General features: G+C 42.7%; 1 protein-coding gene across 8 annotated transcripts in view; it reads right to left on the bottom strand.

Annotated features, from left to right (window-relative positions):
* The window catches only part of SH3D19 (SH3 domain containing 19), a 180119-nt gene that overhangs the window by 21346 nt on the left and 145762 nt on the right, over nt 1-13011 (bottom strand). For 7 of the 8 annotated variants that reach the window (XM_030878201.2, XM_030878202.2, XM_030878204.2 and 4 more), the window contains 5 exons: nt 9785-9900; nt 4392-4453; nt 3075-3339; nt 474-542; nt 159-299 (listed from right to left, as the gene is read on the bottom strand). In XM_030878201.2, coding sequence (XP_030734061.1) covers nt 159-299; nt 474-542; nt 3075-3339; nt 4392-4453; nt 9785-9900 — 653 coding nt within the window. The remainder of the gene's footprint in view (nt 1-158; nt 300-473; nt 543-3074; nt 3340-4391; nt 4454-9784; nt 9901-13011) is intronic. The other variant, XM_030878205.2, reaches the window with a different exon arrangement.

Here is a 13011-nt window from a genome sequence, read left to right as displayed (position 1 = left end):
AAGTAATTTACTCTTAAAATGGAATAAAACGCTACCGTAATTTTTACTCTGGTTAAAATAAACGTGCTAATAAAAACCTGAGAATGAGCTATAATTAATAGTTCTATGGAATGTGCTGCCACGTGTGATATGAAGGCGGTACAATATTAATTCCTCACGTTCGGCCTGCTTCTGAGATGTTCATCAAGTGGGGTGATGATCTTCATGTGAGACAGGTGAACTCTGCCAGCGGCGGCTCCCTTCCGGCACTCCAAGTAATTACCTTCCACCTGCTTCAGTATCACAAGGACGTCCCCACGCTGGAAGGTACGATATCACTCTCTGAAGCAATTATTATTTAATAAAACATTATTACTTTTTCCACATTTTAATCTTTGGAGCCTAAAGCATTTATAATAACGTGTAAAACAGTAACAGAGGCCAGAGATTTTTTTTTTTTTACATTAGTCAGTAAAGAAAGAGCTCTACTTTACCTTACAAGAAAGTTCTCCAGGGTTTTGCGGGACAATGTCTTCACTGGCAATTCCGTGAGGCACAGACAGCTTAAACATAAACCAATAAAAGGATTATTCACGATCAAATAACCTCGTCCTAAGCGGCTGATCACGTGGGGATTTGGCACGTTCGCCTGCAGTATAACCTCCCGCAGTTAAGCTCTTCACTCGGCTTCCTCAAGCTCGGGATCTAGTTGGTGGGGCTGCCGTTTCTCAGGCTGCTCAGAGTCCTCGGGGGCCTGGGGCTGAGCCCACAGGACCTTGGCAGCTGAAGGTGGCCTAAAGTTCCCTTAACAACCACATCCAGGAAGTTCTGCTCTACAGGACAAGGTCCACCAAGTCCCCAGGGCGTCGGAAGGGTAAATACTCAGCACCTGACCCCACGGCCTTCAGTTCAGGGGCGGCTGATAGGGGACTGGAGCCTCCCCTGCGGGGTTGGACTGGCCGCTTCCATCCGCCTTCAATCTCATCTGCTCCTGCAGTCGCTCTGGTACAATCATCTACTTAAACCCATCTCATTGCCTGACCTCAGTCATTCCTGGTCCACTCAGCCCTGTCTGATCTTAGAATGGCTTTTACTCTGGCCAGAGAACTCTGTTCCCCGCCTTGGTAAATTCTGGCTGTTGAGCGCGGGTCGGAGGGCCTATGCAATATAAAAGGCATGCCCAGGACATGGGATCACACAAGCTCGCTTCCAAAAAGGAAAGGGAGGCTGCACTCAGGAGCAAAGATGTAGAGTACGAGGGTGTGGCCCTGGGGGGCTGCTCCCCAGCATCTCTGTCAGAGCACCAGGGCGCCCAAGGTACCCAGGTTACCCTGGTTAGCAATTTAATGGTGGGGCGGCCACAGGAACAATGAGGGATTTAAGGAATTATTTCGTAAAGAGACACACTAATACACCGTCATTTTGAATTTATTAATTTCTTTGAGTTGTTCAAATGCTTTGTTGACATTATACCGCTATGCTAAGACCTATAAGCAAAATCTCATTCCCCCAAATGAGGCTCTTGACACGGGACAGCCAATGCAAGCAGAGACTTTACAGTTAGTAACACTACTTTCTGGGTTGTTTTTGGCTGCACAGCATGGCTTGCGGGATCTTAGTTCCCCGACCAGGGATCGAACCAGTGCCCCCTGCAGTGGAAGCGCAGAGTCCTAACCACTGGACCGCTGGGGAAGCCCCACTAACACTATTTTCTTAGTATAGCCTAATGGTAAAGAGCATGGGCTCAGAGCCAGTCAGTCTGTGTTCGAATCTTGGCTCTACCATTACTGGATGTGTGACCCTGGACAGGCTACTTAATCTCTCTGAGTCTTATTTTCTTCATCTGTATAATAGAGATAATAATAGTATCTACTTCACAGGGTTGGTGTGAGGAATAAATGAGTTATTTATATATAAAGTGCTTCGAGGAATGCCTGGCTTATAAGTATTCAACACATCAGCTACTGCTTTTATTTATTCATTATTTTTAAGTATCCTATCCCAAAGTACACCCCTGGGTTTTAGCAATTAAAATTTTATCAGTTTAAATGAATATGAATATATATGAATATCCTACACCTCCTTCTTATCTGTCTACACCCTTCCCTTAGGAAGATGAAAAAAATCCTAAATTGCTTAAAGTGAAAACAATTTCCAGCTCAGTGATGGAAATGTAGAACAATATGAAATGAATAATTGCTGTTCTTGTTAAGACCTACTGTTGTACAATTGTTTTAAAAAGTGCCAACACCCCTGCTCTCCTTATCATCTTAATTTGTTCTAGATTTCATCAGGTTAACCTGACCAAAATAGAGAGAGCACATCAACTCCGAAGACAAAGGTCATATGATGAGAAAAACATTCAAAGGGAACAAAATTAATATCTCAACTATCTCAATTACTGATGAAAACTTCTAACTGGTAACTATTAAATGGACCATGATAATCAGGTTTACAAAAGTGGAAAATGAGGGAAAAACCATCCATTTTAATAAGAACTTTCTACTTCAAATTTTACTCTGTGGGCAAGGCAGCTATAAGATATAAACTATATCAAGATATGAATATAATATCTGGCAGAGATACTCCCATCAGTGTAACCTACTGGGTCAGGTTTTTCAGAGTTTCTGTTTGGTCAAGCCAGACAGCAGGTTGCAATCCTTGTCTGCCCTACTTCCTTTTCCTATATTTCTCCTAATAATGAAACCCTGTTTTAAAAGACCTAGGTTTAAACATGGCCTACTTGTCTAAAGCACTCAGTGTCAAGGGGCAATTCCACAGTTGTCTCATCATCTTTTTCTAAGGAATAAGGCTCTTACGTATACTTTAGGACAAACCTCTTGACCACAAACATTTTTTTTTTTTTTTTTTTACGGTACACGGGCCTCCCACTGCCGTAGCCTCTCCCGCCGCGGAGCACAGGCTCTGGGCCCGCAGGCCCAGTGGCCATGGTCCACGGGCCCAGCCGCTCCGCGGCATGTGGGATCCTCCCGGACCGGGGCACGAACCCGTGTCCCCTGCATCGGCAGGCGGACTCTCAACCACTGCGCCACCAGGGAAGCCCGACCACAAACATTTTTAAAAGCTAAATTTACCATGTATTTCCTGTAGAGAGGGTGTCCTGGTTTGGGGCGAGGGGGCAGCACCGGGTCTTGATTTTTAAGGACTTGACTCTTGGCTTTTGAGAGTCCAGATGCCAGGTTACTTGTTTTTTTCTGAAGATCCATGTCAGAAGAAGACCGATTAAAAGGCAGCTTTTTATCTGCTGCTCTGGTTGCAGGAAGTTTTGGGGGAGGTGGTCTCTCAGGGGCCCCCTTGGGAGGAGGCTGTCGAGCTAGTACGCCTTTTCCATTCACAGGTCTGAAAATCAACGTGGTAGCTGTGAGTCAGTGTTTGATCGATAGTAGGTTCTGTTTTGTCCTTTCTTACACACACACACACACAGCGTTTTGCTAGTGTAAATACCATTTAATGAAACATGCAGGCTATGCTATTTTTTAGCAAATGACTGCTGCATTAAACATTATATTATTTGAAGAAATGCCATGATGTTCCAGCTTCCTCTTATCTTGTACTACATATTCATTAGTTCAAGACAAACAAGCATTTACTATCATGAGCTCTTTAAGGCTCCATTTGCTCTTAAACACACCATGACTGTTTCAGAAAACTAAGGACTTTCTACCAAAGTCTGAGATGAAAAGCTTATAGTAAGATATCAGGTATACGTGATGGAGTCTTGTACATAATTAGAAAAGGTACGTCAAACTCCCCTAATATTCATGTTATAGGAATCATTATTAAAACACTAATTTAGATTAATATAAAGAAAGCTAGTTCTGAAAATGGGACAGGACAATTATTACTTTGAAAGCCTTTCCTTAATCCCTATGATAAAAATAATGTCGAACATAGTAATGTCTTATGATAACATCACAGTTTTTTGTCTAAATAGCCCTGGAACTCAGGAGGGCTGGTCACCTCTGAGCTCATGAGGCCTGTCTCCCTTTGGAAATGCCAAAAACCAGGCTGGTTTCTGGGAACAGGGAGAGAGCGAGCGAGTGTGTGTATGTATGTATGTGTGTGTGTGTATACGCGCGTGTGTGTTCCAGAAGTGGAGTTTTAGGTTCAGAAAGGAGTCTTGTTCATTTGTTTGAGGAAAAGTAATAGATATCCATGTTTGTGCTCTGTCAGTTTTTGGATTGTGTTAAAAAGGAGCAGAGACTCCTACACCTGCTGTCAGAAGCAGACTGTGGGCTAGTGGCCTGGGTGAATTTGTGAGTTAAATGTATCTCTAAAAGAAGATCGAAGGCCAGGAACACTCAGTTTTCATGATAGAAAAGAGAGTCCAGTCTCGGAGTCATTAGTTTTTCTCTAACTGACTTTTTAGAAGTTTTCCCATGCTTACTTACCTCGGTGGCAACTTTGGGGGTCCTCGCACAGAACCTCCTGACTGACCAGCATGGTCAGATTCCTGCAAGTATCAGAGAATGATTTTTAGTTAAGATGAATCTGAAACAAGAGCTTTTCAAGAGGAATTATGGACAGATTTTGGGCTGGATCTATAAAGTGGAAATGTAGCTGAATTACAGAAAGGAGATTAAAAGAATTTTTTAGTCTTAAGCAATATTAACTCATTTCTCATTCCTACCTACATTGTCCATGTCACAATGCAAGTGAAAACAGAGGAAGAGGCTGGCGCAGGGAGGGGGGTGTCCTGCTACTGTGGACACCAGCCCAACCAACTGCACTGCATGGTTACACATCCAGCATGTTCTGAGGAATTAAGGATGCTGTTTAAATCATGTTGGGTTACACAGCAGCAATTTAAGCAGACATTGTAGGGAATTTTTAAAAAATATGGCAGCTATCTATCCCATGACAACATTTAACATATGCAGTGCTCCTAAGTTTAAACACATAGTAAGTGAGGTGGTGATCAGTTTGTTTTGCTTAGAACAGGCAGATCTCTCATACTGGATGGTTTCCACATTGTGTGGTGGGTTTTGAACTGGAAGGAGGTGGAACACAACAGAAGCTTAAGGGGTGGCCTGAAAGGAAGGCATGTGAGGAAGAACAGAAAAGGCCCAAGAAAGCAGACAGCTTAGCTTGTACCACTACAGCAAAGGGGTTGGATGTACTGAGAAGAATTTTGTAGGAAAAAGAAAAGGGGGATAGTGCGAAAAACAAAAGATAGGGAGAGTTGGAATGTTTTGGCCTGAAAGTAGATGAGAGAAATTGGAAGTATGGGGATCAACAAGAAGATTTTTTCAGAAGGGGTTCAAACTGTGCTAATTAAATAGGTTTTCCGAACATGTTATGGTCCAGGGATTGGGAAATGAGTATAATACATGGAAAACATTTTCAGATATTCTGTTGAATGAGAAGTCAAAGGATCTTAAAGCCAAGACTTCTGTTTTTTAGGGAAAAGTCTTCACTAAATCCTTCTAATTCTGATTCTCTTTTTTCACCTTTCCTACTTTCTAAGCCCTCATCACTGACCTCCAGGAAATAATATTTCTCCAAGACCACCTGAGAGGGAAAAATGCCAGCTCTTTAAAATTATACTGCCTTTTTAAAAAAAAATTTATTTATCTTATTTATTTATTTATTTTTGGCTGCGTTGGGTCTTCGCTGCTGCGCATGGGCTTTCTCTAGTTGTGGCAAGCGGGGGCTACTCTTCGTTGCGGTGCGCGGGCTTCCCATTGCAGTGGCTTCTCTTGTTGTGGAGCATGGGCTCTAGGTGCGCGGGCTCAGTAGTTGTGGCACGTGGGCTCAGTTGTTGTGGTTCGTGGGTTCTACAGCGCAGCCTCAGTAGTTGTGGCACATGGGCTTAGCTGCTCCGTGGCATGTGGGATCTTCCCGGACCAGGACTCAAACCCGTGTCCCCTGCATTGGCAGGCGGATTCTTAACCACTGCACCACCAGGGAAGCCCATATACTGCCTTTTTCTGTAAAAGAGGTTTAACTATAGCTTGGAAATCTTTGGGCTAATTCAGGCTGTTTTCCCCTTTCTTATCTTACAAATGAGTTAAAACTCACTTCTATGGTTTTTAATTCAAACTGAATGTTTACAAGTTTTCCTTAAATACCAAATGATTAATTGCTAATAACTGCGATCGCGTGAATATGTTTCAGTGTTTTATAATCCCATTTTGAAAAACAAATTAAGCTTGCCCTTAAAACTTGGTTTCACTAATGAACTCAGTTAATGTAGTGAGGCAAGTCACCAGCTCATAAACCCTGCAATATTCCAGGCTATCATCCATGCCTTATAAATACACTGTTGCCTATGTGCCCCCTGACAAACAACTGCTATGATACTTGAAAAACTCATTTATTTCTTTGGCTGCCTTTAAAATTAAAACAAACAAGCCAAGAGAAAAACACTCTAGCAGATAGGTAGGAACTTTTATAGCTTTCCTCAAAATTACAGTTGTTAGACACCTTAATAATTAGGGGCAGATTTTTAAAAATATAGATATATAAATCTGACATGGAAAGTTATAGATGGTGTACTTTAATAAACACATACCATAAAATGCAAATCTTGTACCAAATATAGTTTTCTCTGATTGGTTTTACTTTTATGGGAAATCTTAAATATATTTTTAATTTCTCAATTTTCTATAATGAGCAAAAATAAATCAGCAAAAAAGGCAGCACACTCAAATCCCCCGGGAATGTTAGGCACATTCCAAAAGGCACTGCTGCACCTGACACGTCAAATACTGAGAGTAGGGGCTTGGTTCCTGTAGGACCCACTGTCTCGTGTTTGCTAAAGTCCAGGTTTGTGTGCAGGTTCTGCTGACAGTCTTTGGAAGATTACTGATTAGGGATTTCCTGCTCTTCAATAGTCCACACATGAATGGAGCTCCTCTGTACCTGCTTTTTGTAGTTTTTCTCTAGCTCTGACATCCCTGAACTTTGGCTTCTGATGTGTTCTGGTAAGCATTTTAGCTCCTGGTGAAGTTGGTTTTTCGGCTTGTACTGCCCTGCAGATGCCATCTTTTTTTTTTTTTGCGGTACACAGGCCTCTCACTGCTGTGGCCTCTCCCGTTGCGGAGCATAGGCTCCGGACGTGCAGGCTCAGGAGCCATGGCTCACGGGCCCAGCCGCTCCGTGGCATGTGGGATCTTCCCAGACCGGGCACGAACCCGTGTCCCCTGCATCGGCAGGCGGATTCTCAACCACTGCGCCACCAGGGAAGCCCGCAGCCATCTTTTCGTTCATGTTCTTTGGAATAGTTTCTTATATTCTAATTTCAAAATAATTCCCTGTTTTTTGGGTTGTTTTTTCAAAAAACAGGTATTTCTTCCAAAACCACATTCTTGTCTGTTGGAATCACTGAGCAGCCTCTGAAGATGTGCCTTCTCTTTTTTCTCCAGGAATTGGTACCACTTCTCATGTCCTGAATTCATTAGCCATCTCCTATGCTGCAGCTGTGACTCCTTCCACCTTCTGGGCAGCGTCCCCTGACTCTCCTCTGGCACCGGCTGGCAGACACCTCGCGGGCGGCTCTGGCAGCCTTGGGTTTCCACAGAAGCGTCTGCTCCTGCTGAGAGAATAGTGCCAGTGGCTCCTGTGGTTCCTCACCCTGGATTCCCTCATCGTTTAAGCGAAGAAAGTGGGATTCTGCAACTACAGCCACCTTGTCCTGCGATGGAAAGTTCCCTGGCACTCAAGGCAGGAGAAATAGTCAAGGCTCTTTGTCCTGCGTCTCATCAGAAGACACAACTTTCAAAGACCGTGCCTTTCCTCATGGGTCATCACAGTGGTGAAGCACTCTTTCTAGAGACCCTCCCCAACACCTGAAGCCATTCTGGCCTCTGATCTAAAATTCACCCAGTAACTGTAATTCTCAAAACCAAAGGAATTTCTCAGGCACAGTTTTGACTTTTGGGCCCTGGAAATCTAAGTGCATGACTTCAGCCAAATCATTTAACTTGGGGTCTTTTTCTCTCCTCTTCTTCCTTCAGACCCAGTGTGTCTATTATGGTATGTATTCATTACAGTACAGCACAGAGTGTTTTGACCATGCCCCCCTCTGGCCCCAACCCTTTGTAAACAGCGCAGGACAGGATTTCCCTCATGTTGTTTATGCGAGATACAAACAGTTATGAATATGGTCCCTCTCCAGATGGCTTAGTTTATTCTAACTTCCTTTCCTTGTTTTTTCTAAAATGTTTGAGTTGCTTTGTGGACTGCTTAACACCAAATGGAATAATACTTACTATTTTAATAGAGCTTTATGGGTTTACAAAGCCCATGACATGACTCAGTGAATGCTTTTGTATGCCTACTCATCATCCTCTCATTCCTCGTTACAACCCTTTAGAGTAGAAGCCAGTAACCTTCTCAAGTAACTTTTCCTCTATGGAAATTTGGGATTTTCCCATTCAACAATAGTATGGTGGGAGCCCTATCATCCTCTTTTGGGTCATCTTGGCCGTTTTTTTTTTATTTTTTTGGCTCTGCTGCACGGCATGTGGGATCTTAGTTCCCTGACCAGGGATCAAACCTGCACCCCCTGCACTGGAAGCGTGGAGTCTTAACCACCGGACTGCCAGGGAAGTCTCTAGCCCAGTTTTAATAAAAATTTATTACCAAGTATTTTGAAATGCAAGTGATCACTAAATTTTAATTCAGCCCACAGAAAAATCTCATTAACTTGACATTGGCTAATTCAATTTAATGTCTCCTTCAAAGAAATTTCTCTTCACTAGATGATTAGATGGGTTTGCATGTATAATAGCATAGTTAATGCACAAGTGTAAAACTATTATGAAGTTTGAACTGAAAATTTTGCTCAAAGACTTTAAGATCTGGTTTCTTTTGAAACAAACCTTAAAGATAATCTATCATATGGGAATTTGAAAAAGTATAGAAAAACAGTATCGAGGTTGAAATTAAAAAAAAAAAACTTTTTACCACCATCTGTTAACAAGTACATGATAAAGCACTACTTTTTAAATTTTAAAAATAATTCTCTCCTAAATTTCAGATGAACAAATTCTTACGATAATTATCTTAAAATTATGTCACTATTTCAGTATTTTATTTTATTTTTTTAAAGATCTATTTATTATTTATTTATTTATTTTATTTTTGGCTGCATTAGGTCTTAGTTGTGGCATGCAGGATCTTCACTGAGGCATGTGGGATCTTTTGTTGTGGCGCACGGGCTTCTCTCTAGTTGAGGTGTGTGGGTTTTCTTTTCTCTAGTTGTGGCACGCAGCCTCCAGGGAGCATGGGCTCTGTAGTTGTGGCGCACGGGTTCCAGGGCACGTAGACTCTGTAGTTTAAGGCACACGGGCTCTGGATGAGGTGCGTAGGCTCAGTAGTTGTGGTGCGCAGGCTTAGTTGCCCCGTACGCGGCATGTGGGATTTTAGTGCCCTGACCAGGGATCGAACCAGCGTCCTCTGCATTGTAAGGCGGATTCTTTACCACTGAACCACCAGGGAAGTCCCTAATTTGGTATTTTAAATAAAACCTGATAATTGAACTAACTCTTTCCACAAAAATTAAAGGGTTTTAGAGATTTTCAATAACTTTCTCATTATTAGTGCTATTTAAAAGACAATGCCATAATATCGGTATAGGGCAAATTATTTTATGATGAAGTACAATGAATTAGCCTAATTCTTTTATTTTATAGGAATTTAAAAAATATTAAATAAGTACATGGAGCTTAGAAATTGGTTTTATCTGGCCAATAGTAAAATAATTTAGACATCAGCTGATTACTTAAAATTAGTGCATAGCTTAGTCTTCAACCTAAGATTACCTATAATGACCACTTACCAAGTTTCTAGTTCTGTTAGCATTACCGAGTTTTCCGGATACTGTGCTGAAGGTGTTTCCAATGGGTTTTTCAGTAGGGAGAGGAGGTGGGCTTTGTGGATCCTCCTCATGTGAACCTGGAAAAATAGCAGTAATTAATTAATCAATAATTTCTAGTCTTCCGGGGTTTCAAGGGATGAAATGATTACAGCTTGGTTCCCTATTAGGAAAATGGTTATTGTAAAAGATGCACACAGGGGCTTCCCTGGTGGCGCAGTGGTTGGGAGTCCGCCTGCCGATGCAAGGGACGCAGGTTCGTGCTCCGGTCCAGGAGGATCCCACATGCCGCGGAGCGGCTGGGCCCGTGAGCCATGGCCGCTGAGCCTGCGCGTCCGGAGCCTGTGCTCCGCAATGGGAGAGGCCGCAGCGGTGAGAGGCCCGCGTACCACAAAAAAAAAAAAAAAAAAAAAAGATGCACACAAAGAATGGAGAGCTAAGCAAATGAGAAAGGTATTCTGGCAAAGCTCAGAAAACTGATGAGCTAGTAGGCATCGGTTACTTTTTACCAAATGTTTTATAGAGATTAAAAATAATACTAAATAATTATAACAGCAAGCCAGCACTTGTTGAGAACCGTCTATGGGCCGCGCATTAAGTTAAGGCACTTTATTCATATACATTTCTCCAAACCAACCTCAATCTAAGTGCTAGGTCTGTTGAGTCTACTGGCTAGTAGCCACATGTGGCAATTTAAACTTAAATCTTAATTAAAATTAAATAAAGTTAAAATTTCAGTCCCTCAGTTGCATTAGCCACATTTCAACTGCTCAGTAGCCACATGTGGCTATTGGCTACCATATCGGACAGCACTATACTAGATAATATCCTACCCATTTTACAGATGAAGAAACTGACGCTGAGAAGAAAATAAATGCGCTAGCCAGGTCTTAATGCTAGTAATGGTCAGATGGGTTTGAAACCAAAAGCCTGTACGCATTGTAGTAAGGCATGCGGCTTCCTAATAGGTGGTGTATCCAACCCTCCCCCATCCAAATAATTAAATGTGTTTTCTAATATATTAGCTCCAGATTAATGGGCTTCATTGCTCCCATTTTAACAAGCAATAACTTTACATCCAAACTACATCCTTAACCCAGAGACAGTGCACTCCCAACTTATTTTAAAAAGAAGAAAACAAAGATGACCAGATTTAATTAGTGACAGCTAATTAAAATCTGTGTGCAAAACACTTGGAGAGAGGATGACTGTAACATACTAAAGGAGGCTAAAGCCAACTTTTACTGGTTCGGGCATTTAAAGGAGAGAGAGGAATTTTTCCCATTCAAATGAACACTCTCTGCTTCCATTTCACATGAAAAACTTATAACAAAACAAGAGGATGATTTGTCAGGTTCCTGTTTTATCCACAGACAGGAAAACAGTCTCAAAAGGGGGAAAATACCCAGGCCAGCTCCTAGGAGAACAATGATTTAGAGACAGACGAGCGTTCTTAGTTGAGAGGCAGTGCTGCGTGGGGAATTAAGACACACACAGGGATGGTCCAACTCAGTCACCATCTTGAAGATTTTCTCTGTGCTGCAGTTTCCTTACTGAAGGGTACAAAGCAGTAAGAATATGAAAGCAGGGAAGAGATAGCTTATGGGAAGGAAGGGACATAGTAATTATCTGGTGTGGGTATGTGGGGGAGGGAGATTTTCAATTTCAAACTGTGTGGTCAGCAGAGTGCTCAGTGAGCAAAGTGGCATTTCAGCAAAGACCTGAAGGAACAGTGAAGGAGCGAGCCATGCAGAGATCTGGGGAAAGGACATCCTAGTCAGAAGAAACAGGTCCCCAGGGGAAGAAGCTGACAGGTTCAGAGCAAGGAGTTTTGCACCACAATGCTGTTCCTTTCTTTTCTTGTCCATTCCAAGTTCTTTTTCCTCCACAGCAATATATGCATTGCTTAATAATCGTAATAATAAAATTCTGGGCAACTGGTTGTTTTTTTGTTTTTTTGTTTTTTTTTTCCCAGTACGCAGGCCTCTCACTGTTGTGGCCTCTCCCGTTGCGGAGCACAGGCTCCGGACGCGCAGGCTCAGCGGCCATGGCTCAGGGGCCCAGCCGCTCCGCGGCACGTGGGATCTTCCCGGACCGGGGCACGAACCCATGTCCCCTGCATCGGCAGGCGGACTCTCAACCCCTGCGCCACCAGGGAAGCCCTGGGGAACTGGTGTTTGATATACATAGATTCCCTAGGAACTGGCACTTCAGTTCTCTCACATATAGCGGTATAGAACTCAGCTTTCTAATAGTTCCTGGAGCTTTGTCAGGATAATAAATAAAGGTGCTTTCTCAATATACCCTTCTCAGGATTTCAGGACTATTAATCCAATTTATAAGTGTGTAGAAAAGAGTAAACACAGCAGGCCTGAGTTACAAGGTTGGTCCTTGCTGGCACCTAGGAACTTGCATTTTGGGAAGCTTCGCACCATTTCTAGAACAGATAAAACAAAAGAATATGGTTTATGCTGAACACCTGCTTTCCTTCTGGGAAATCTGGAATTTTGGTACATGCCCAAATTCCTAGAGGTGTCCATGTAACCAGCCCCCAACAAAAACCCTTGGGTATTGAGTCTCTAATGAGCTTCCCCGATTGACATTTCACATCTGAGTGGAGTTAGGTACACCCTGTGTGACTCCACTGGGAGAGGACTCCTAGAAACTTGTGCTGGTTTCCTCCAGACTTTGCCCCGGGCACCTTTTTCCTTTGCTGATTTTGCTTCGCATACTTTTGCTATAATAAATCACAGCCACGAACACAACTATATGCTAAATCCTGTGAGTCCTCCTAGCAAATCGTCAAACATGGGGATCTGGGGGACCCTGACACATAGGAGAATACATTTAAATGTAAAAGTTGTATTACATAAAGCCACATGAGCTTCAGGTAATATTTATTATCATTCTATCTCACGCAGCTTATTAAAATCCCAAATACTTTTTTTTTTAAATGCTTGGCTTTGTTTGTTTTTGTTTATTTATTTATTTATTTTTCACTGTGTTGGGTCCTCATTTCTGTGCGAGGGCTTTCTCTAGTTGTGGCAAGCAGGGGGCCACTCTTCATCGCGGTGCGCGGACCTCTCACAATTGCAGCCTCTCTTGTTGCGGAGCGCAGGCTCAGTAGTTGTGGCTCACGGGCCCAGCCGCTCCGCGGCATGTGGGATATTCCCAGACCAGGGCTCGAACCC

Source organism: Globicephala melas, chromosome 5 (genome assembly GCF_963455315.2).
Source record: "Globicephala melas chromosome 5, mGloMel1.2, whole genome shotgun sequence".
In the NCBI taxonomy this organism is placed as follows: Eukaryota; Metazoa; Chordata; class Mammalia; order Artiodactyla; family Delphinidae; genus Globicephala; species Globicephala melas.
This window is presented reverse-complemented; position numbering and strand designations above follow the sequence as displayed.